Source organism: Apostichopus japonicus, chromosome 4 (assembly GCF_037975245.1).
Source record: "Apostichopus japonicus isolate 1M-3 chromosome 4, ASM3797524v1, whole genome shotgun sequence".
NCBI lineage: Eukaryota > Metazoa > Echinodermata > Holothuroidea > Aspidochirotida > Stichopodidae > Apostichopus > Apostichopus japonicus.
The window spans coordinates 26677510-26704343 of NC_092564.1; the positions used below are offsets into that span (position 1 = coordinate 26677510).

The 26834-nt window shown below is 39.5% G+C and overlaps 1 protein-coding gene across 1 annotated transcript in view; it reads left to right on the forward strand.

The window, feature by feature from the left end:
* Positions 1–26834, forward strand: part of LOC139966982 (protogenin B-like) — an 80747-nt gene that overhangs the window by 34704 nt on the left and 19209 nt on the right. The window contains exons 4-8 of the mRNA XM_071970527.1: positions 2816–3084; positions 9608–9766; positions 17372–17644; positions 20170–20298; positions 22499–22651. Coding sequence (XP_071826628.1) covers positions 2816–3084; positions 9608–9766; positions 17372–17644; positions 20170–20298; positions 22499–22651 — 983 coding nt within the window. The remainder of the gene's footprint in view (positions 1–2815; positions 3085–9607; positions 9767–17371; positions 17645–20169; positions 20299–22498; positions 22652–26834) is intronic.

A 26834-nucleotide genomic window follows, 5' to 3' on the forward strand; every position in this document is an offset into this window, starting at 1 on the left:
CTTAACCCCTTACTTGAGAGATATGGATGATAGAATGCAACCTATTTTGACTGGCTCAACCTTCAACTATTCCAGCAAGTTGGATCAAAGTAGGGGACCTGTGATGTCATCTGGGTAAATGCTCTTCAAGGGCTTTACTTAGGCTATTATAATCCTTTCGTCGAATTATCTGTGAAACCCAATACATTTGGTATTTTTGCTCAGCTGTCAAATGTACCTTTTCATGTTCTTTTCCTCTGTGGACTATGATCGACAAATGCCAAAAAAAACCAGACATTTCCAGCAGAAGTGCCTTCATTCTGTCAGTTGCCAGATGCAAAAAAAAAAATTGAAAATTTGTGTCTTCACAATATGCCATGGGGATGTGGTATTTGTCTAGAGATTAAGAAAACTTTTCAGTTAATTTTGCTAGGCAATGCAGAAAATCCTTCGATCAACTCTCTCATTAATGTTCATTTGATGAACAAAATCTAGAAGAGTGTGGTTACATCGTTGATCGCATTCGTATTCGAGAATTACGTGGTTCTGGAATATTACTCGGTTTTGGAATATCACTCGGTTTTGGAATATCACTCGGTTTTGGAATATCACTCAGTTTGTGAATAAAATGTGTACACCAAATAACGCACGTAGCGAGAGAAACAAAATGGCGGAAGTCAACGTGCAGTTCGCCGAACTGCTACCTCCCCAACACCTACAAGGAGAAACCTTTGTGTGAAAGTCCCTCATGCAAAACAGCCCCCAAATCCCACCCTAATACCAGGATATCTATCGGTCTGGAAAGGACGTCTAGCATATCCGGAACCCAATGGAAGACAAATATCCCAAAACTTCTGCTACCATTAGGACTAAATCCGAAGGAAAAATTCTGATCTAAAAAACTTGTGTAGGCACTTAAGATGGTAGAATGAGAAAGAGGGAAAATGACCAGGGAGCTGGTCATGGAGGGTGCACAGTGTTAAAGGGTTACCATGGATATTATAGGCAAGGTAGAATTGGTGCCAAGGTTGTGAGGAGACAGGTAAGCTCGTCACTCATAAATATCCAAACCAGTAAGTTTTGGAATTTTTGGAATATCAATCAGTTTTGGAATATCACTCGGTTGGTACAATCCCTTGGTTTCTGAAAGCCACCCACCAAACTCACTGAGCTGCTGTAAAGCATGCAGAATTGGCTGTTGGCCCAGGATTTTGAAATTTTCGCCCAAAAGTTAAGAGTTGCTGGTTAAGTATTTATACGTCTAGTAATCGTCAGTATACAGTGATCTCTAGTCAACGGTACTGCTCTCTTGTGTCAATTGTAACTCTTTGCTAATTAATCAAAACAACTGCTCATGGATATTTAATCACGGGTAATTTTGTCGCTGTGGAATAGGTCTGTGTAGGATTTTGTATTTAACTTAATACATGATGGTGTATATGTGGTGGTCTTTGATGTTGTATCCTGACCCGTACTGAGGGATTACTGTGCATCTATGTTGTCCTGCCCCACCCACCCACCCACCCCCACACCCAAACGTACACTTCCTCCGTTCCGGTTTTCATCCTATTTGAACTATTTTTGCACCAGCTTAAATAAATTTTCTTGCCTTTGGTTTGGTTTTGTCATATAAATACTACAAGTTACCCCTGGAGGTATGCTTATTACTGCCATATAACACAGGTGTGATTATGACAGTCAACAACGATGGGAGGATTTGTATTTGTTTTCCTCCTCTCATACCTGTCTCGCCCCACTCGACATCGGCACTTTCTACTTAAACTACACTAATGGAACCTTTAGGGGATTTTGTGACATCTCAGGTACCGAAATATGTCATTTGATGACTGAATATGACAACTAGTGAAAGTTTGTTAAATATAACATAAACAGCTTTAAAAACGGTCAAATTTTGGAAGCAGTTTTGAAAAAATGGCTCTCATACTAAGAGCTAGACCATGCCTAGATGTGAATGTAGTAATGAATATGCAACACTAAAGGCTAAAGAGGCTCAGTTCGTACCTGAAGCCTGTGACTGAACGCTCGTGTAGATGTGATCAGGGACATTGTACCATCTCTTCCCCCGCTCATGAAAGTACCACCTACTGTACGTACCATCAGTGTTGCAGATGAGGTAATCTTTTAATGAAGTTTCAGCACAAGTTTTGCCGTTGGTTATACAAAATAGCAACTTTATTTGAAGTATGAAGTTGGTCCACACCGGATCAAAGCAAAACCGGTCTTGCCATAGCTGACGGTACCAGTCGCCAATCCACACTGTTTTGCTCTCCTTGGAGTTCCTGAGCTTCACTTTCTACGTCCTGTAGATCAACGTAAATTACATCCAGAAAGAACATACTCTTCCTTGACCTTGTGTCTGTGTCTCAGTCTCACATGACCAGTTTACAATTGGATGCATGCATTGATGGGTGGCCAGGGAGGGGGGAGGGGGGGAGGGGGAGGGGGGTGGGGATCATAAAGTGTAAGCGCTATAGTTTCAGGGCAGTTCTGTATGGGCAGGGGTATAATCCAATGGATTGTCAGTTACTGCCAGTGCAGTTTTACCAAATTTGCCACAAAATATTATAGAACAAAAAGATTTGCAGCTGATCTAAGTCATGCCACAATAAAGATAATAATTAACCGTTTTGATTCTATGGAAAACTTTTGGATTCTCAACATCTCTCTCCACCCTAGTACTCTTTAATATGACAAGTCAGAAACATTAACGAACCGTGATATTTCTTCCAAATTCGAATTGCATGACAAGAACTGTGAACACCCCAAATCAACTCCCAAATGCTTCTTTTTTCCCCCTCTCTTATCATTTCCACAGAGTTTGTTTTCTACCTCACGGAATCATTCAAATAACCAGTGTATCAGACTCGGATGGCGGTTACTACCAGTGCTTCAATAATTCATTCGGCAGAACATTTTCAGCAAACCTAACACTAGTGGTGTCCAATCGCGTTGCGAATACACCGCTAGATTCACCGCGGTTGATACTCGCGGGTCCAACAGCTCAGGATAAAGCTCTCGGAGATTCAGCTTTGTTGGAGTGCTTGCCTTCCAGGGACAATCTCCGTGTCTCGTGGACCAGAAGTGGTAAGGTTCACTTTTTGTCTGTTTCTCTTTTTTATTGATTTATTTTGTTCCTGAAAACAAATCCCCACCGGTAAGAGATTGTGGGTGATACATCGCATGGTAATACAACTGCAAACGGTTTACCATACATACCACATATATACAACTCTATACTTGGATAGTCTATTGCTAACAGCACCTTCTTGTTCCCAATATTAATTATATGGGGGAAAATATTCATAAACTGCTGCATGGATCTCAGCTTCTAAATTGCTGTCATAAACATGTATGCCAGTGAGGTGGGGAAAAGCGAGTGTTAATTGATTGATTGATGCCTCGAAATAGTACGTTATTGTAGTTGTTCACTTCAGATGGTACAGTCACATCTTAGGGAAGTAACGTTGTAGCAATTTAAACACAGCTATACTTGCCAAATATTTCAAGCATATATATGCTTTTTTATCTTTGTTTATGTGCTCTTACAACTGAACATATTATCATCATCATCTCACTCATTACTGTATTGGAGGAGGAGGGGGGGGGGCGCAGAAAGAGGGTTAGGAGGGTAAGGGTTGAGATGTAAGCAGTGATGATGATGGTGATGGTGGTAGTGGTGCATCTTTCGTTAATAAAGGTCATCAGTAATGCCGCCAAAACGGATAAAAGTGTTCAAAAAGTACTTTCTGATGGTTCAGACTCTCCAGATTTTTCATGGACATTTGAGATAGGTTCAAATCGAGGGCAGAAATACTTTAAGAAAGATGGCAGATAAATGCTTATTGAAATATGACAATCAGAGACCAAAATTTGACTTTCTAGCAAAGTTGAGGGCCCTTATTGATGAAATTTAGTTCAGTATTTTCAGGTTAGAGCACAAAGGGTACCTTTCCCTTATACTACTTTCACCCATTTGCCCTGGCACAGTTAATTTTTGTTGGCATTGAGTGAATTTGAGTTGAATCTGTTAGTTTTGGCCCATAGTTTGATTTGATTTGGCCGGTCGTATGGAAATCAAGGGACGTCTTTCCTGTAAACGCTTGGATTGCTTGTGGAATGTTGTACAGATAGGATGCACACTGACCAGTATTGGTTGTAATAAAAAAAGTGAACATCAAGTCGGACATAGTAATTCAGACTCGATGACCTGTCACAGAACACAGTGAAAACTCCAGCACGGTTGGCTCTTGACCCTATTAGTTTTGGTAGCATACAGAGAGAGAGAGGGTAATTCACACTAGAAACAACTTCCTAATTGGTCAGTTAGCTACACAGCGATACAATGATTTGCTCCTTCCTGCATGACACACGATAGGGTATAATATATGAGCTCTTCGTTTTTGTAGCAGCAAAGCATCCCGTGAATATTGCCGAAACTTTTGTGTGTTTGACAAAATTGACATTTACAACATTCCTTGAGAGGAGAATGCTTGAGCTTGCTCTTTTCTTCTTCAACAGTTTTTGTTAATAAAAATACAAGTTACAGAAAAAATTGATTCAGTTTTGCTTTGTTTGAAAGGTTACGAAGATGGCTAAATTCAAGAACTGTACGACTCTGAAGAGGTGGGAGAGAATGGGGGTGGGAACAGGGGGATGGAGAGAATGTGGGAAGGGGATAATGTGGGAAGGGGATATCAAGTCCTGTACCTTTTTTCCTGCAGTGTCTGGAGAAAAGGTACAAATTTAGGTAGGCATCGGACATGCAATAGTGTAGGGGAAACGTTAGCGTCATTACGTGTAGATACAGTGATACTGTGCATATATATCTGAGATTGTCCGCTTGTAGTAGCCACAAGGTTGAAGGTCAGAAAGCTTTCCTGCAAATCTGCTTTCCTTTGGAGGTTATCTCCCCCCAAGTATATCGTTGGCGCAATGGATTAACACATGGAGAAGTGGTTAAGTTTGGTCAAGAATTTCCTGGCCCTTCTAAATTCAATTAGACCGGACAGTTGAAAGCTGTGTCTAAGATGACATTAAAATATTCATTCCAATGTCAAGACACCTCACTGTGGTGTTGGTTATGCGTGTGTAAGGTGTCAATTCCCCCCTCGGAGCACACGTAAAGAGGGAAGTAGATTATATCGGAATCTGGATAATATATAAGTTCTAGCACAGGTACAGGAAAGGTTACGAAGTGCCCTACAAAGTGTTTTGAATGATACCCAGGTGTCAGTTAAGATAGGCTTCAATTGTCAAAGGAGGGTGTGGAGTGAGCATACTTGTACCCAATGAAGCCAGGTCTTTTAGAATTCAACCTTTAAATGTCTTCCGCAATATGGATTTGAAGGTCACGTCCAAGCACAGAGGGTGTTTATGTTAAGTCTGGCCGTTACTATCTGCAACAACAAATCGTCCAATTTAATTCAAGAAAGGTGAATTAAAACAGCATCCTCGTGGAATGTTATTGAGCTTGCCGAATCATGTGAACAACATCAACCGTATCAAACAAGAAGTTGTTCTGTTAAAGTGGTATTCAGTGTGTGTCATTCAGCTTGAACACATAATAAAGGATTACACAACATCGACCATATCAAACAAGAAGATATGCATAACTTAAGTTCCTTTAAAGTGGTATTCAGTGTGTGATTCAGAGCTCTTGAAGAATCTCACTAGCAGGATTACACAACATCAACCATATCAAACAAGAAGATATGCTTAAGTTCCTTTAAAGTGGTATTCAGTGTGTCATTCAGCTTGGAGATTCACACTATAAGGATGACACAACATCGACCATATCAAACATGAAGATATGCTTAAGTTCCTTTAAAGTGGTATTTCAGTGTGTGATTCAGCTTTGAGATTCACACTATAAGGATGACACAACATCGACCATATCAAACAAGAAGATATGCTTAAGTTCCTTTATAGGGGTATTCAGTGTGCCATTCAGCTTGAAGAATCACACTATAAAGGATTACACAACATCAACCATATCAAACAAGAAGATATGCTTAAGTTCCTTTAAAGTGGTAATCAGTGTGACATCCAGCTTGATGAATCACATAAAAGTTATTAGGATTACACAACATCGACCATATCAATCACGCTACTGCATTTATTTGAAAACTTTATTGAGGCATTAGTTTGTCTGATGTCTCCAATTTAGCTATATTCTCGAAAAATTTGATGCCCCTAAAATAATATGGCCCTTCAAAAAGACTTGCAGTCACATAAGCTTCATTCTTAACAAGATAATTTCACCAAAGTAGCGAACAGAAAAAAATGACATGAAAAAATTCTCTCTCTTTCTCGTTCTCTCCATTGCTCTGTCGCTGTAATTTGCAAGTTGGTTCCAAGTTTGCATGATTGGAACTGAAGATATTCATGAGTTGGTAATATGCACTTTGAAATGCTGCTGCTATTATTGTTATTATTATGATTATTCCGTCAGAGGTTTATAGTTTCTCCACCTCAGTGTGTGTCATCTGATATTATTCCATCAAATGAGGCAAATACATATTAAAACGATCACGTATGGCAGTGCAGGGAGAGCGAGCAGTATGTCCTTGTGCATGTGTGTGTGTGTGTGTGTATGTATGTAGCAGTAGTCCCTGTAGCTCTCCAGTGGCTCTGGCCAAAGTCTATAGTACTGTTCACTCACCTCCACCTGCTGTTAGGCCTCATTCTGACAGGGCAAAATGCAGGCGTGATATGGTGGAATCGTCCACTCGGTTTTGACCGTCCAAATCGAGGACGTGAATATTTTAAGGGGAGGAAATGTATCCATGATTCTAAGCTTGCCCTTTTGTGTGTATACTGTATATATTTACCTATGTGCATGTGAAGAAAATGAATACAAAAAACAGGGAGAGTTAACTATAAAATGCTTTAAAAGATGTTGAAAGCATGTAAAAGTACATAGGTCTATGCGTGTGATTCTTTTTCCTTGAAAAAACCTGAAACTGTAGTTTTTCATGATTTTAACATATAATTTATTTTTTTAATAGTCCTGTTAGGTAATGTGGTAAATCATAACAGTTGCAACATTGGTGGGGTATTTGTATGGGCATTTTGTGTGTGATTCTTGTAAACATGTAAGATCTCAAGAAGGAAACATATGATGGATGGAGCTTAAAGTTTATTTTTTAGTTGTCAATTTTGTGCCATATGCAGCTAAAAAGTAACATCCTTTTTTTTTTTTGGTGGAGGCCAACAGGGATGAAAAATGTGAATACCTTGTAAATAAAATCTCAAGAAGAACAATTTGGATGGATCTAGTTTGTGTGTGGATGTCCCTAAACATTGACTTAATGAAGGCGATCATTTTAGTGTGTAGGTCAAAGGTCATTTGAAGCCAGCAGATGTCAATGTGTGAATGACTTGTAAACACCATACAGTAGCTCAAGAGAGGAAACTGAAATGGATCTCAAGGTCATACGAGATTGTCCCATATGGAATTAGATGGAGCCTAAATTGTTTTTTATTGGCGGTCAAAGGTCATATGTAAATGATCATCAAAGGTCAGAATGTTTAAAGCATACATATAACTGTATAAAAACACAGTATCTCAAGGCAGGGAAATTTAGATGAATCTCAGGACTGTTTCGTGTTTGAATCACCCATATTGAGTAGAGGAAGATTATTGTTTTCGGTGGGAGATCAAAGGTCATTTGGGATCAGCAGAATTCTACAAGCACAATACCTCAACAAGAGAGGAAATATATTGGTTCTTCCTGTTTTGTAACAATGAGGCAATAAAAACCCGGTAAAATTATGATTTTTTTTTATAGAATTTTCAAGATATTCCTGAGGTTCATGCATTGAGACCTCAATGAACTGTTGCATCCTTTCAGATCTTACCATACAGAAGGAGCTATATTGTTGTTGCTATAGTGTTATTCTTTCAGTACTGTATGTGCTTATACATTTGCCACATAAATAGGTATTTGCGGGACGTCCTTTTGTGAACGTACTTTGAAGAAGACGTACACATTGATTTTCTCACCGTATATATGCGTGTGCGTGTCCGTGTGTGTTTGTATGTAGATGTATGTACATATGAATATAACATTATTAGATAGATGACCTCTGATTTTGACAGCTCGGGTAGTTCAACTGCAATTAAACACTACTGGCTCGTGAACAGCTGCATTCAAAAATCACAAATCTTGCAAAGCGTCTCCGAAGGTATGCACATAGTCACAGTTGTTTTGGGGAAGCCTGGGATTGCTGGTTTGTCCAAAACTTAAAATTGCTAACTGAGTAGTTGATGATATAGGCCATCTTTAATGCAGTTTATAGTTAAAGCATTATATAATTACAGGTGCACTGTGAACCATGAAAGGACAGTTGCAGTGTGAAAGTTATCATTAATAAAAATATAAAAATTACTGAATATATGTTGAAACAGGGTTCAATATTGGCAGTAAACTTTTTTTTTTTTTCCGTTGAAGTTTTTGTATACTGGTACACACAGTGCAGTACGGTACCTGAGATTCATGCTGTAATGGAACGGATTTGTTTATTAATGCAGGGGGTTCCACTATGTCATTTACAGTTTTCTTTGGCTACCTGTTTAATTTTAAGAAATTTTTGTGCGAAAGATGGATAATGTACTTATTGAAAGTATATTTCCTGAAGACATAAATAGACATTAAAGATGACATTAAAGAAGACATAAATAGACATTAAAGATATAAATAAATCTGTACTATTCTCATGTATGTAGTTTATACTCCCGTGTTTACATAGCCCCTATGTGACATTCTTCTTGTCTGAAGTTCCAAACACTGGTGACTTGTTGATAGTTGAAAACTTTGGAGTGTGAACTTTTGAACTTGAAGAGTTGCCCAATTCCAGTATCATGGAATTATTGGGGAATTCCCAATTTCTGTTTGTATAGGGATTACAGATTTTATCCACATGCGAACATGTATGTTAATCTAATATCGTACGTCGAGTAAGAATGAAGGATCATGTGGGGTGCTTTTTTTCCAAGGATTGTGCTTTCGTTTTTGAAAGTGTATGTTAAAAAATAAAGGCCCTAATATGACGCGTTATTTTGGATGTCTTTTTTGATAACCGTGTGTGTAAGAGTATGTAGTTAGCCTAGCCTATGCCATTCTGACATTGACAGTCTCTGAATTAAGTGCTTTGTGAAATGTTGAGGAAAATCCCGGTAGTAGTTACGATACCTGGATTCATGTTGCAACACTACTGGTCGTGTGAAATTTGCACTACCGCACAACGCTTATGGTTAATGAGGTGAAAATATTTGAGTGAGAGTATTCTTTGACAGACCACATCATCTATCCAAATCTTTTGGATCTAGTAACGTACCCGAACGTTGCCACATGACGAACCTGGGTTCTCACCTTTGCTTGAAAAAGTGGTGGTGGTGGAAGGGGGGGGGGAGGAGGAGGGCTGTGGGAGGGGAATCAGGCTTCTCACCATTCATCAAGTGAAATTGTCATGAGATGAAATGAGTCTTTCTGTGAGATCCATTCTTCTCTCTCCACCTTCCCTCTCTCCCCTCCCCTTCCAGCTTCTCTTTGGTTTGCCAATGTTGCTAATCGTGATTTTGCTTTTCTTTTTTCAATATTTGCAGATAATCTACCAATTCGTTCTCAGGGTGTGTCACGCCACGGCCACGGCAACCTTCTGTTTCATAATCTGGCTTTGAATGACAGTGCCATCTATGTCTGTACCGTCACTGACGGGACAACCGCAGAGAGCGAGACCTTCCCAGCTCCATTGAAAGTTTACGGTAAGCCGATCTCCGCTTCCCAGTGCCCACTGAGAGAATTTCGCATTCCTTGTTAGGTGTTCAGTTATAGAAAGGGAAGTGTTAGGAAGCAATACGATTGCTTATTTGAAAAGCTGATCGGCCATCTTGCTGGATGAATGCCAGATTTGATCGAAAACAACCCTGGTTATGACAAGTATTCAGAAAATAACAAAGAATCCCTGTTCGTATTTGCTCCCAGGGTCCTACCCTGGTACAGTAGTTTCCATTTTCTTCTTCTTCTTCTTCGTCTTCTTCTTCTTCGTCTTCTTCTTCGTCGTCGTCTTCGTCGTCGTCGCCGTCGCCACCGCCGTCGTCGTCGTCTCTTTTCTATAAAAGTCAAATGTCATTTGAGTTCAGCAGAGGTCAAAGCATGAAAAAATTTGTTAATCATGATGTTTCTAATTAACGTCATACTTGGTATCTAGACCTAGATGAGAGCAGCTCTAGTTAACAGTGGTCTAGTTAATACTGGATATGATGCCCTGTGCACATTTCACATCAAATGTCCTCATATAAAACGGTGGCAAGGAATCACTTAAGTTTGGTGGCATTCTAGTTTTAATATTCCACTTCACATTGAGCGGTTTTTAAAACTCCACCAAAGATCAGCGCAAGAAGACTAATTAAATGACTTTTTTCCAAATTTTTAAGAACCAAAAATCCGGGGAATTGTTGTACATATATGCTAGACTCCTTGACACGGGGACGTCACTCTGTTCTATTGGTGTGATCCAAGCAGAATTACCCTTAACTACAGAATATTTTATTATTTAATAATTCATTTCTCTTCTTGTGTATGATATATACTTAGTCATGCTCCATCATCATAAGAGCGTGGATATGATTTAGAAAAAAAACAGGAACGGAAAAAAACGGACAATAACCCTGTCAAAGTTCTGAATTCTGGCTCACACTTTCACGTGCTACATGGCAAGCCTCATGCAGCCCATTTTGTGCAAATGAGATGCCTGGAACAGCTCCGATTGCCAAAAATGCAAATTGAAGTGATTGACATTCGTGCGAATCGTATTTTCGTAAGTTCTCCAGCCAAAACACGTCTCCGTAAAATAAAACAGTAAGAGTACAATTCCCGTTCATGCATAACGAGATGCGACTCGCTGCTCGTACGGCCATCCTACGTGCGGCTATCTATATTCTAACGGCAGAGCAGCAGGTGAATTAATTACGTCAGAGTGGGGCCATCGGATACTCCTTGAGTGGTACGCTGGAGGCTGGCCAAGGAGTAGTCAAAAAAAGAATGAAGAAATTTAAGAGAAAACAAAAAGTGCACAAATCGTGGTACAGGATTGAGGGGCTCCTTACAAGAAGAAAGGGAAGAATGATTAATAAATGTGAACAATGAAAGTAGCCCACGCCAAGAGAGGTCAGTTTCTGCAGTGAAAATCTGCAATATAATAAGAACTTTTTAACCTTTAACCTTTCTTGTACAGGGGATATGGAGTATTTCAGCATGTACCCAAATCCCCCATGTCCCCTCCTACATTTATTTTGGTAGATCAGGTAATGTGACACTACTAGCCACTTGAAGTACCTGTTTGGGGTAAATAGACCAGTGAAGAGATACGAAGGGTGATGTACCATTTAAACAGCTTGCTTCATGAGTTTGTTCAGCTTCTGTTCATTCCCTTGTTAAAAGCAAAGGGAATCTATGCTTGGGTGATTTTTGGCAAATAAACACGATAACAAAAAAAGTACAGGATAGTTACCTTCATAGGATCCATCTTAGTGAGCTCAAAAGTCCTACTTTTGCTTGTGGAAGGGGAGGGGTAGCGGAGGGGAAGGGGTGGGGAAAGGGAGGGGAGGGAGGGAAGTTTAAGGGCATTTGAGGTCAACAAAATGTCACAATCTGAATACCTTGTAAATATGATTAATTCAAAAGTAAAGCTTGGATGAACTTCATACCTTTTAGTCTAGGTAGATGTACTTTAGTACCATTAGGTTTAAAAACTTTCATTTTCATAGCAGTCAGTTAAGGTCATTTGAAGTCTAAAAACCTTTTTGAAACTGATATCTCAAGAAGAGAACCTTTGATTGTTTTTATAGTATGCATGTTGATGTTCCATATTGGGTAGATGAAGCCTAGATTGTTTAAAGAGGGGTCAAGGATCTTTCGAGATCATTGGGATGCGGGGAAGGTTAAAAAATAAATCAGAAATTTGCTGGCATAATACCTCAAGGAGAGAAGAATGGATTATGTCATACTTTTGCATGATGATGAATCACCATGTTGAGTAGATGAAGCCTAATTTTGTGCAGTGTAGTGCATATGTTAACAGTGAAATCTTCAACAGTGGTCAAAATATGAAAACCACATTTTGATAAATGGTTACATCCAATGAATGACTAAGTGGCAACATGACTTAGTATAAACTTTGGCACCTCTGAATAAAAGAAAATGGTATGTTAAATTGGAATTTTAGTTGGTCTCTGAGGATACAGTGGTACAAACTGACCACCCTACCTTTCTTCTTTTTTTCAAAGGCCAGATTTGCCTGTGGTAAAGGTGTTTCAGAAGCACATGGTTATTATTGTAAATCATGGCTTTTCAGTGTTTTGAAGATCACAGTCAATTGTCCAAGATAAAGCTGTAGATTGAAGAGCCAAATTCTGGAAATAAATTAGAGCTTGCGTCTTGTTTGGATTCCCGTTCTTGATTGGGTCACAATTGACAAATACAACATCTCACTCCTTCTTTCACACACACACATACATTTAACCACACACACACATACACACACATATTATATGATCTGACACTTAGTTTGTATTCCAGGTAATTCCTCGCAATTGAAGTACTCTGCTCACTATTTTCTGTCTTTGCTCGTCCTACCATCGGTATCCCCCCCCCCCAAAAATATCGATGGAGTTAATCATTCCGTTTTCTCCTCATTACGCCAGTGACAGATTATTCACCTGCATCTCTTAACGTATCCAATAGTGCTCGTCCCTTCCGATCGGTCATTCTATTCCGAGTAACGACGGAAGCAGTTTCGCTTATAATACGGCAGGCTTCCATCCACGCACTTCACCGAAAGCCTCGTTCGCTTTTACAGCGGGTACACAAACTGCTGAGGGAAACATCTAAATTGACGATATTTCTGACAGTGCATTTCAAATTAAAGCCTTCTAGATTACAGAGAGGCTGTCTTCATTTGTGCAGCAGGCAGCGAGCGAGTGGCAAAATTTACTTTGTGCGTAGTGAATTAGCAGCCGGGCATGCTGTGAGTTCATTATGTACACGTTCCTCAGGGGAGCTTTGGCACCGCTGAATAAAAGAAAATGCTATGTTAAGTTGGAATTATAGTTGGTCTCTCAGGATACAGCACTGGTACAAACTGACCACCCAACAATGTCTCTTCTTCTTTTTCAAAGGCCAGATTTGCCTGTAGGTAAACATGTTTCAGAAAGCACATGGTAATTATTGTAAATCAAGACGCTGCTTGTAAATCATGGCTTTTCAGTGTTTTGAAGATCACAGTCAATTGTCCAAGATAAAGCTGTAGATTGAAGAGCCAAATTCTGAAAATAAATTAGGGCTTGCGTCTTGTCTGGATTCCCGTTCCTGATTGGGTCACAATCGACTTCATTTGCATAACTTGCATAGGAGTTGTCGTAGGTGTTCGACAAGAGTTGAGCTCTTGAAGTCATCGCTCCATATCTGTAAGCTGTGTGAAGTAATAATAGCAGCAGAAATATTTAAATATTTCATAATACAGTGCGTTTGTGCGTTGGGAAACTGTTCGTCTCATCGAGTACCATTTCCCATGCATTTTCCCATACGTTGATATAATCTAGAGTTACATGTACAGTGTCTCAAGTTCACCTTATTCAATACCAAACTAGTGTTGATGAATATGCGCATATTCAAGTAATTTCCCGTATTGTGTCATTACGCGTTAGTGGGCTCTGCTACACCTTCTGTGCGAGGACGGTGGCGTAGTCACTCGTGAATGTGATACTCTGTTTCATCATATGTGCAGGGTCTGATTTCCAATTTCTAGCCACACAACAGTGAAGCAGTGCTGCGTCAACACAGGTTTCCCACCTTCTAACCAGGGATTTTTGTCCTAACCAGGACAGTGTACAGTGCAGTGTATAGCAGTGTGTACATATATACTGCAATACCCAGTACTGTATCTTTGAATTTCACCACCAAGGTGTGATATATTTGCCTAGGCTCAGTATACTATTATAACCTAGAAACTGTATCTGATGCATGAAACTTCCCGTCCTTATAAATGCAGTAGTGCTTTCACTGCCCTCGAAGTTGACCACCTAACTTAAAGACGTTGTCGTACCATAAGGAGATAAATGTGCCAAAATGTTCACTAACAATTTGACATTCACATCCACAGTCAAGCTGAAAAACTGAACATGTGGAGCTTTTATCTGCATGTAATGAGTTGCACATGTCTCTCTCTCTCCCTTGACTATTAGATGTTGTTTTTGAGGCCCCCCACCCAATCCCCCCCCCCCACCTTTTTAGGTCATTTATTTGTTTCTCTTTTATACATGTATCCTGCATACATACATGTGTCGATATACCATAACTTGCAAATGGTTACATTCTTAATTTCAGTGCACCCTTCAAATGACCCTCTGTAAGGTCACTACCCTCTCCGAATCTACCAGTCAGAAATCCCACATGGAATTTCTGGCCTAACATCCAGATGTAATCAGCCACGCACGCACCTTTGGAGCCGACATTCCGCAGCGAGCCTGACTGCTGAGGGTCTAACTTGACCGAAATCTGACCTGTGTCAAGGGAAATGCATGTATTTTACAGAGTAGCATATTGTACATTGATAAACCTCTAACTTGGTTAATTCAGAATTCAATTTTTTTTGTCACTGTTCACCTTTTAATTTAAAGCTATAGATACAAACTTGATTGTACAACAGAGCTGCCTGCAAAGTTTAGGCGTTTCAATGGGGACTGAGCCACAACCCACCATACTCCCTACCCTTAGAATGCATGAAAGCTACAGCTTTGACTATGGACATCAACAAGCTTAAAAAGCCTTATCGGAAAATTTTCAACCTGCAAAACTCCCATGACCATATGGGTTGCGCCACTAGTTTGCGAAGTAGCAGTATAACACTTATCAGCTGCTGTGTTTCATTTGGACCCTGCTAAATATGTTGAGATAAATTTTTTGCCTAGGGGAATTTTCCCTTTTACTCTTTCAGACATTACACACTAGGCTCTACTTTTGTGGAGGTCTTTACGATCTCCAATGACCCTGCAATTGAAGCACAGTTAAAGTGATACTGCAGTGGCGCACAGGGTGACAATTTACATACAAAGCTACACTAACATTAAAAAACAGGTATTCGGAGGCATTCACAAGAAAGTACAACCAAAATTTATGACAAAATCCACATCTTCGTTTGGTCGCACAATTTGAGAATTGGACCGGCATTTGAGAAGTACTCAACTTGAGCCACTTGAATATCCCTTTAATACAACAAACTTTCAACATATGTTTTGAAAGCCTTTTAGTAAGAGTACAAGATTTTGCTGGTAGTTTTCAAAGTCACGGGGTCGTTTGCAGCTAAAGTGGCAAAAGATTAAGTGTTATGCACCAACAGGTTTTGTAGAGGATGTACAGAGCGTTAAGTCAAACCCTGCCAACCAATAATATAGTTACTCTGGTCTTCAATTTCTACCCTGCACCTGCATCATGTTGGTGACCCTCTAGTTTTGCGAATGCTGGGGTCCCTGGGAAAGCTGGTCTGCAGGGGGGAGGGGGAGGTATCCCGTCTCACGTTAGAGAATTTTCTTTTCAGTAATTGAGGGTGCAACTTAATTGCAAAATGTCGTAAATTTTTGCAACTTTTGAAGGTAATTTGTGTACAAGGTTTTTTTCCACTTTTTCTCTCTTTTCTTCCAAATTTGTTGGAGATACCTCCAAGAAATTTTTGGCGACCACAAGATGGGTCGTGGCCCTGACTCTGAATAACAAGGACATCATTCAGACTGTATTAGCTGGAGTCAAATGTAGGATGATTGGTTTTACATACTGCAGATCATGTATTTGGTCGGTCGATCATCCAGGCGCCCCCCCTTTTTTTTGGTGGTCCGAGAATGAGAATAGTATTGAATTTAGTCACAATATAATCTGAATTTGTCATAAACAACTAGTCGTCCTCTTCCTCCGGATCCACCGGCTACTGTAAGAGTAACTCTGCCTCTAGGTCAGTAAATCAGTTAACCCATGTAAATATGCGACGTTCCGTTCCAACACACATACGTTCTACAGCTCTTGTAAGTTTTAACTGTTGACTCACAGATACACCGACCCCTCCATCATTCCCCACTTGTAAATCCACCATCATTGCTGGTGTGAAATGAGCAAACCAGTTAGTTTTGAGGATTGTTTTTGTTTAACAGATCTGGTGATCCTGAGGGATACCCCTAAAGCTCGCCCTTGCCCCTTGCACCCCCTGCATCTCTAACATTGATCAGAGAAAACCTGCAACCTTGTGTTCTGTTTGATAATATTGTTTGAACAGCACAAGCTTTCATAAGATTAAACAACTATTGCATTTTACAGAATTTTGGTTTCTTTTTTTCCCTTCTCATTATGAGAATAGCCTGCCTGTGTTTTATCATCAATTTATAAATAAACAAAATTCAGCATATACATCTGTATCCTGTTTAACTAACGCTGTAAATAAATAAACAGTGCTTGGTCAACCAAGCGAAATATACGACCAACTTATGAGCAGGCGTTTCAGTATTGCACAGTGCTGGATTGGATGGATCGCTTGATGGACAAAATGCCGGTCACCTATGAAAAAAGTCAAATTTGCTATATTTTTTCGAGTGAAAACCTGTGGACGAAAATGTAATTGAGTCCTCCGTTCTTGTCATTTGTTAAGAGTTGTATGCGTTGTATTTATCGCTATGGTTGCAACAGTGTGAGATTCAGTGATAGGTGTGTTAATAATCTACATAGCTAAAAAATTTGAGGGTTTAAATTTTTGTTTTTCATCATGAAAACTGTAACAATTTCCGGCTCTCAGTAAACCATTTGCATTTGTATGGCAATTTTAAACAATTTCTGTATATATGTAGTGTGCAACATGAGACCCAGGTTGTTATTCCCTTGCTTATAACATATACAGAGAAATGATAAGTTAGCATTTCTGGAAACGAAATGTCAACATGGAGCCCGCAGGGCTTAGCATGCCTAGGTCTATATATTATATGGTAAATGGACCAACATCCATTATGGTGTTTAGAGTAGTAAGCACATAATTGCTTTTAGATTGTAAATCACAGCTATAGCAGTGCACATATCCTATTCCAGTATGTCACATCATCATCTAACTAACAACAGTACAAGAAATCTGTATGGATCTATAGGCAGAAATAACTCTCAAACAATATTTTCTGCAGTTAGTCTTAGAACTCACAATATTTACTCTTGTTTTTTTTTGTGGGGGGGGGGGAGGGGAAGGACAGGGAGAGGGATTGGGAAGATTTCATTGGTAAGTGAAAATCAAATTATTAATGATTTAATCGTTTCCCCCCCCCTTTTTTTTTTTTACTTCACAGAGCCACCTGTCATCTTACAGCCTTTAAAGCTGGTGACCTCTGCAACACGTGGCAGAAAGCTGGTGTTGAAATGTGTGGCCAATGGGACACAGCCTCAGCATACGTGGTTGAAAGATGGTGAGAGGGTGAAGCAAGGTACACAATTCATTCTCAGGGAGGATGGTTCCACTCTAATGGTACGGATGCCGAGAGGAAGCGATGCCGGGGTATACCAGTGCATCGCTAGCAACATTGCAGGTGAAGCCATGTCACAGACGGAGGTCCGATTTTTAGGTAAGAGTACCTCCGCTGATCTCAGATGGGTTTAAAGTACCCTGATTTCTCAGTTTAATCTTGATTTAAAATCAGTTGATGTTTTATTTTTTTTTTATAGTCACAAATAGTTGATATATATATATATATATATATATATATATATATATATATATAGATATATATATATATAGTAAATCAATAAAGCATAACACACCAGAAAAATTCCACTTCACGACCGGTTTCGTCCTTTTGGGACTCATCAGGCGAAGGTAGGAATCGAACCCGGATCTGTGAAGGGGCTCTAGTTAAGTTCTGTGAAGGGGCTCTATAGGTCCTCAATGAAAGGTACTTGGCCATCCAGGTCACGAAATCTGCCTCAGAGTGCATCTTCTTGCTTTAAACGTACACTTAAACCTCCTATCAGTTTTCATGCTGAGCTTCAAGGGGTGGACAGGTTATCTCAAATGAAGCAAACTGGCTTAAGGGATCAACAGGTTATCTCAAATGGTGGCAAACTTGGCCAATTTCTCAAAACTATTTCAGCAGAACTTTGATAAACAATGTCATGTAATGCTCAACAACTATTAAAGGGATTTGCTAGCTCAAATTTGGTAAAATGTGTCTATATTTCACATAGGAAGACTGTTCTTTCTGGATTTTTGAAACACTTTGGTTTAAAATTCTATACTGTAAAATCCTTACCAGTGACCATGTCCACAAGGGATTGCTTATGTACAAATCTTTTTTGGTTCTCATTTAATTCTTGGACAGATTTAATTCACTTTCTCTACATTAGTCAGATAGTTGTATTGAATTTTGAGCAAATTATAATGGCAAGGAATCACAAAGCCCAACTGGCTTTCTGGTTTGAACTATATATGATGCTGTGTGTTTTTGCAGTCATCGAAAGACCAATGCACTTTCATTATACACTGTAATTCTATTGACTTGTTTTGATCAGGATAAGTCCCAAATTACCCCATCCTGGCATTTTCCAGGTAACCAAGCATGAATACCCAAGCTAAGGTCACGGTCAATTAAATTCTATAACAGTTTACCAGTGAGTAGTTTCTGTTGGGTGTAGCCTTATTGTGATGCTAGAGTGTTAATATATACTGTACCTTTAGCTAGGTCAATGGCAAATGCAACAGGAATGATGACCAGGTGCTTGCTTTGGAGAAGCCCACCCTCCCATCAGATTGGTATCAGATTGGCATCACATTGGCAATGTGACAACAATATATACACAGTGATTGTTGAATAGATGATATCGTTGAATCGCATTGACACAAAAGTTGTGTGGTGTTAGGAGGCCTACTAGGTGCAGTATAAACTAAGATTTATTGACATATCATAGAATGATTCTAGATAGAATTCAGAGAGTTTATATAAATTGTCCTTTGTTGTTGCATATATATATATATATATATATATAAATCAAAATTTGTATATATATATATATATATATATATATATATATATATATATGCAACAACAAAGGACATTAGAGTGCCAGTTACATGATACTCTGGCTTTTTTTCCAGTTATTACAGTCATATGTTTGGAATGCTCCTTTAAGGCTGAATAGTTTATGATCTGTTACCCCCATTCCCCTAACCCCCACCCCCTAATTCAGGCTACATGTTAATATTTCTAGTTCATCGACCAAAACATGAAAGAAAAAAAAGGCTTTATAAAGAGCACCTATGGATGGCATATCTTATACCATTAAATTTGCAATGCATTGTGAACTTGTTATTTCAGTATTAGGAGGGGCAGTAGTCTACAGTATTTCTTTTGTTGGACTAGGTAGTCCAGCCACTTTCATTGATGAACTGCACTAATATTGAGTGAGCTATTTCTCAAAAAAGTAAATTTGTAAAGAACGCGACCCACCTGGGACTGATTCTGGTTTCTAAGGGTCTTCAATTAACCTTAAGAAAATAGAAGTAAAAAGAAAAGCAATGTTGAGCCTACACTCTTCCTTTAAGATGGGATATGCTGGTCAAAACCTGAATGATCTAAATACTGATGCAAACCAGTTGAACCTTTAATGGTTAAGCTTACACCAAGCAGTAATTTGCATTGAATCCTAAATAATGACATGATTGAGTATCAGTGTAATATAATGAAACATTGTCAGATCTCATATTTTGGGTTATCGCTGATGACAGGAAAGTTGATACATAAAATTACATATTTTTTCTGTACAGGATATACAACATTTCATCATACTCTGCTTTCAGGATCCAAATGATTGGCATGCTTTGCAAAATCACAGGAAATAATTTATCCTCTTGTTGCATCTGGCAAAAATGCTATGTAAAATAGTCTGAAGAATAGCCAGGTTGCTATGTAGAGATGAATTATGCAAAGATATATCAGAGGTTTTGCATACAGAATCTTTCTATGTTTGATGCATGTGTGTGTATGTGCGTGCATTTGCATACGTAGGTACGTACTGTAGGTGTGTGGGTGTGTGACACCTGCCTACAAAACACAGCACATGTTTTAAACGATTTGTTATGGTTCCTGTCCAATAGGAAACTACCCAGCTCCACCCCAAGACCTCTCGATAAGCAATGTCACCAGCACCTCGTTCGATGTGCAGTGGAGTGAAGCAGAAAGCGGCATATTTTTCTACTCTGTCCTCTACTACAAGTATCCACATGGTAAGTGCAATTTAGCTTCAAATTTGGCAGAAATCCCGGTCGGGGAGAAATCCAGCCCTTGATTCAAGATGGTCTCCTCAACCCAGAGGCCAGAAATGCCTTGTCAGTCACAGGGCAATTGTTTACTCTCATTCTTTCCAGACTAGCAAAGGTAGAGCTGAAAAATATGTTTGGGAGAGAGAGGGTGGGGGTAGGAGGGGATAGGGAGAGTAAGGAGGGTCGGGTGCTTTAAATTTGTTTGAATCATCTGTAGTTCAGCACATCAGAAGTTCCACACATTTGCATAAAAAAGTCTCCCCCTTATCATGCATGACACAACACACATCTGTTAATTCCCTTTAGAATGGATGCTATACGATGACCTAAAACTATCAACATGTGTCTGTACCCTGTTTTCTTTTTTCTTCACTTCTTTTTGGCATGGCCGGGTATTTGCAAGTTTAAAATTTTGAAGGAAAGGTTGAAACAGGTAGGTCAAAGGTTGGTCTCTATTAAGAATAGTAAGAAGGTGATGGCAGGATGGTGTAGCAGTTTAAGTGTGTCAGTCCTCCCCACCCCCCCCTGCCCCAACCCTGCCCACTAGGTTTTCCAAAATAATAAAGAACCAGATACTCTTTGATCTGTTCAAATTTGCTATGCAGTTTTGTTGAGTGGAGTTGTCCATCTATGTGTCTGGTATTTGTTGTATGCAAAGTTATGGAAATGGGAAGTGGCTTTGTTCTTTCAATAGGATTTGAAACAGCTTCCGTTGGCTCCTTATCCTTGGAATTAAACTATAAACTCAACTTGACCCCAATTGGACACCAATTTTAGCAAAAAGACTTTTAGGTTACTTTTGGTCATATAAGCACAGATGATGTAGTTTTGGGCTTCTGGCAGCAACTTACTAGGTCTTATTCACTGAATGTCGACAGCTGGTTGTTTCATATTTTGCAACTTAATTAATTTATTGATATATTTTTAGCTCAAGTACTTGAGCTTGTGTCATGGCAATACATGTGGGTTCCATCTGTCCATCTGTCCATATGTTAGCAATGGTTGAAGGGTTACTGCTCACTTTTACTAAATTGTTACCAAAACTTCGTGAAATTGTAACATACATTAAGAGAGTCACAATATCATCAACCAAAAGTAGGTCAAAGGTCATTTGGGTTTCATGAAAGGTCAGCACCATGAAACCAAGCAGAGAGCCTACCCCACCCCCCTCCCCCTCCCCTCCCCCTCCCTCATAGCTGGGGGTGTGTTATATTTGAGATTTTTTTATCAAACTTGGTCACAGTGGTCAGCAGACGATTGGTCGTAACAGGTGTACTGATTATGACAGTCATAGGTCACTTGGAGTCAAAAGAGGTGGTCAGAATGGGTCAAAACAGTAAAAGAAATATGACATAAAATTGCATGGTAGTCAGTCCTATTAGGGTTTATATTTGGTCAAACCTGGTCATAGTGATAAAACATCTGTATAGTTTGGTGCAAATGATGGAGCAGGTCATGCATGCTTGAAATTCCAAAATGGGGCTTCCTGTCTCCTCTCTCTGGCTGGGTTTACACAAAAAAGTACCATTAGATGAACAAGATTTATCATCAGGGTGCATGTAGGTTCCAAGATAAGATGCCTTTCTGACCAGAAGGAAAAAAAATACCCTGATGTGTACAGGGCCAGTACCATTACCCACAGTTTCGTATTGAGTAACACTAAGACTGACAAACCGGTGTAACTCCTCCCATGATACCCCCCACCCCCACTCCCCACCACTCTGCCTTCCCCCATCATGTCAATGTGACTATGCACTTCCTCAAACAGTGTCTGCCTTTAGTTTTAGCAAGACGTATTAAGATAGAGAGACAGAAGTGTTCTCAGCCATTTTCAGATCAGCCAGTCACTGTCTGTATTCTCTTCAGCAACACACTGAAGAAGCCAGAAGAGTTTTGTACTCTTGTGAAATGATAATTTTGTTTTGGTGGTGGTCTTAGACACACATGCAATGCTATCTTACTGTATCATATTTGAGCTACTGTATCTTTAATGCTCCTTGTTTTTACGGTGGGGGGTGGAGGAGGGAGGGGGAGGAGGTGGAGGGAGGTCATTTGATGTTTGTAAGCTTAGTTGCTTACCACTTGTTATTAGGTGAATTCTGTTGTGGTAGTTGGTGAAATGACTGCCACTTATGTTTGATTACTCTGTTTTTTGTGTTCCTAGGTGAACAGGAGATGTTTCCCACGCAGGAAACCTCTTACACGGTCAGCACGAGAATCACACCCTACACAGAGTACGTGGTGTGTGTAGTAGCGTTCAGTAAAAGGACTGGGAGTGACCCTTCAGAAACGATACATGTGATGACGTCTCCCGACAGTGAGTACACGTTAACATTGAGTTCACATTGTAGTACCTTATATGTCCACGAAACCTTCTCCTTCTTCTCTTTCCACATTTTCAAGGTAGAATACTGACCCAAGCCCAATATGCCATTATTAGGTCATGTAAACAGGGAACAGCATGTTAGATTTCAACGTTTGCTAAAAACGTTGCAAAGAAATAAACATTGTAATAAATAAAGAGAAACATGAAAATTTGAAGCACAGTGTGGTCCAGTGATGTCATCATTAGACTTGAACAAGTCCACAGCCTGAGGAATAGTGAATCGGTGATACCTCCCAAAAGGAATCAGATTTTTTTTGTGCTTTTGGGAGAAGTTGTACATGACAGTAACTCTAAATCACATTGTCAAATAATGATGGTTGCATTTGTGTTTCCTTTCAAGGATGGCTCTAGGCACAACAGTACTATTGATATGTTATAGACTGTTAGGTACACTGCTATCGATAAGGATGGCTCTAGGCACAACAGTACTATTGATATGTTATAGACTGTTAGGTACACTGCTATCGATAAGGATGGCTCTAGGCACAACAGTACTATTGATATGTTATAGACTGTTAGGTACACTGCTATCGGTAAGGATGGCGCTAGGCACAACAGTACTATTGATATGTTATAGACTGTTAGGTACACAGCTATCGGTAAGGATGGCTCTAGGCACAACAGTACTATTGATATGTATATAGACTGTTAGGTACACTGCTATCGATAAGGATGGCTCTAGGCACAACAGTACTATTGATATGTTATAGACTGTTAGGTACACAGCTATTGGTAAGGATGGCTCTAGGCACAACAGTACTATTGATATGTATATAGACTGTTAGGTACACTGCTATCGGTAAGGATGGCTCTAGGCACAACAGTACTATTGATATGTTATAGACTGTTAGGTACACAGCTATCGGTAAGGATGGCTCTAGGCACAACAGTACTATTGATATGTATATAGACTGTTAGGTACACTGCTATCGGTAAGGATGGCTCTAGGCACAACAGTACTATTGATGATATGTTATAGACTGTTAGGTACACTGCTATCGGTAAGGATGGCTCTAGGCACAACAGTACTATTGATGATATGTTATAGACTGTTAGGTACACTGCTATCGGTAAGGATGGCTCTAGGCACAACAGTACTATTGAAATGTATATAGACTGTTAGGTACACTGCTATCGGTAAGGATGGCTCTAGGCACAACAGTACTATTGATGATATGTTATAGACTGTTAGGTACACTGCTATCGGTAAGGATGGCTCTAGGCACAACAGTACTATTGATGATATGTTATAGACTGTTAGGTACACTGCTATCGATAAGGATGGCGCTAGGCACAACAGTACTATTGATATGTATATAGACTGTTAGGTACACTGCTATCGGTAAGGATGGCTCTAGGCACAACAGTACTATTGATGATATGTTATAGACTGTTAGGTACACTGCTATCGGTAAGGATGGCTCTAGGCACAACAGTACTATTGATGATATGTTATAGACTGTTAGGTACACTGCTATCGGTAAGGATGGCTCTAGGCACAACAGTACTATTGAAATGTATATAGACTGTTAGGTACACTGCTATCGGTAAGGATGGCTCTAGGCACAACAGTACTATTGATGATATGTTATAGACTGTTAGGTACACTGCTATAGGTAAGGATGGCTCTAGGCACAACAGTACTATTGATATGTTATAGACTGTTAGGTACACTGCTATCGATAAGGATGGCGCTAGGCACAACAGTACTATTGATATGTATATAGACTGTTAGGTACACTGCTATCGGTAAGGATGGCTCTAGGCACAACAGTACTATTGATATGTTATAGACTGTTAGGTACACTGCTATCGGTAAGGATGGCGCTAGGCACAACAGTACTTTTGATATGTTATAGACTGTTATGAAACATTGCTATCCGTCCAGATGATATTTCTGGACCGCTTTTATCTTTTGATCCTTTAAAGATCTGAGGCAAGTAAAGTGTTTAAATAACACAGCAAGATATCTAAGTCCGGAAAAAAATCATCAATTTTTTCCCCCCCTCAAACATTGACTGGTAAAGTTTTCTTCACTTGTTATTCACTTGCTAAGAACAGGTGGGCAGTGAACGTCAGGTGACATTTTGATCAAGCTTGTCCAAACTAGTTTCATGTGAAATTACCAAGTACCTAAATCCTGATGACAGGAAAATTGATGCTATGAACTCTATATGATCACCATTAAATCATACCCTGGATTTTTTTTTCAGTTCATTGCTTGGCAAAATTGCTGGGAAATTTTTCTGGGCATCTATGTGGCAAAAACCACATCCTCTTAGCATTTGTAAGACAAACATAGGAAGTTTTTTTCTTTTTGATATTCCATCATATGCCTGCTAACTTGCCGTGTAGACCTATACACATTGTGTGCGTTTTTGGGATGAATTCCACTACCATATATTGTGTCACATCTGCAAAGAGTGGGGGGGAGGCAAAGGGGGGGATCTACAGTACCTCTTGTTTCTTTTCTTTTCTTTTATCAATGAAAGCCAATCCCTATTCGGCAGTAAGTCGTTAAAACTTAAACATAGAAAAATATGGACATCAGAGAGGTCGAGAGAGGACACTGGATTGAGAGACGGTGATTATATTCGGCCGGTCAGATTCTGAATGGGCGCCCCATTGTTTAGTGTTCGCCAAAGTACCAATTAGAATATCACATTTAGTGGATTTCCATTCATCGGGTCAGAAATTATACTTGTAAGGAAGAAGGTTGTCAGGTTCTCAGGAAACACAAGGAGGTAAAAGTGAGAAAACGTTAGTAACACTTTTGAGCGGCAATAAAAAAACATTGTGTCATCAAGATAGTTTGGAGAATATCTTAGTCATCAGCACAAAATGTTTAATCAATTTGCAAGGGATACCGAAGGAGCTAAGTGCTTTTGAAGTCTAGTTTATATGAGCGTGAACGAAGATTTCAAATTGCTGAACTTAATTAATAAGACAGATTTGATGAGTGGCACGCAATTTGGGATGAAAGCGTGCGCCATTCGCTTTCGGTAGTAGTTTCTAATGCACTGGATGCAAGGCACCACATACATGTTCGATAGAGGGGGTGCCGCGGGGGCTGCATCCTGGCTGCGTAAGTCATAATCTAATGTGCTGGTACACAGTTCTCACCATATAATAGGCTCTGCTGATGCCAAACTTTGCTATTGATTGAAGCTTGCAATAGTTCAGCAATGCAAGTCACTGTGCTTTAGTTCATATACATAGATATGTCAGTTGACATACAAGCCAGTTTGTCTTTTAATACCATTGCCATTGTTCAGAAAAGTAGGTCGCTGAGATGAGGTGGAGAATGGAGTCAAAAGAAAAGGGTGTCTGTGTGCCGGGGGGGGGGGGTGTCTGGTATGGGATAAACTATTACGCTTGAAAGATTTCAAATAACAAATCTATATATGCTATAAATTTAGAGAATTTTTCCGTTTCTTTACTCGTGTTCACTGGAATGGGAAAGAATTGTAGTTATCCCCACCTCACCTTCCTTGCCAAAGGTCTCTCCTTTATGGCATGTTAGTCACTGTAACTAGTGTGTTTTTATTGCCATGGATCACATAAATTATTCAATCCTTCATGTTACTAATTCTTTAGCTTTCATTCAGTTACCTGGAGTGCACACTGAGCACTTAAAAAAAGAAAAGATAAAAAAGAAAGAAAGGTTTTAGTTCCAGGTTGTTTATTTCCCCCCTCCATATTGCATTGAATTCTCTAACAACAGGTGATCTGTTGTTTACATCTGATCAGTTCCTTCACCAGCACAGAGCGATATGATATTCTCTCTATTCTTTTCTGTTAACCATAAATCCTCGTAACTTTCACCTGTGGAGGCAGGGCAGTTCTCTGGGTGTGCTTATACCTGCTGAACTTCAAATGAACTTGGTACTGTATATAGTAACAGGGGTTAATATTGACTACATCATTGTCATAGCAAACTATACCACTGGTTGTTACTATGGTAGTGTTTTCGCTGAGTATTTGCATTGAGGCACGGATCACTGACTTTTAGGGAGATGTTAAATAATAAATACTTTTTTTCACTTTTTTGGGGGGGGGAGTGCAGCGAAGCGCACTACCCCGATATTTTTGACGGTACTTTGAGTTATGCAAC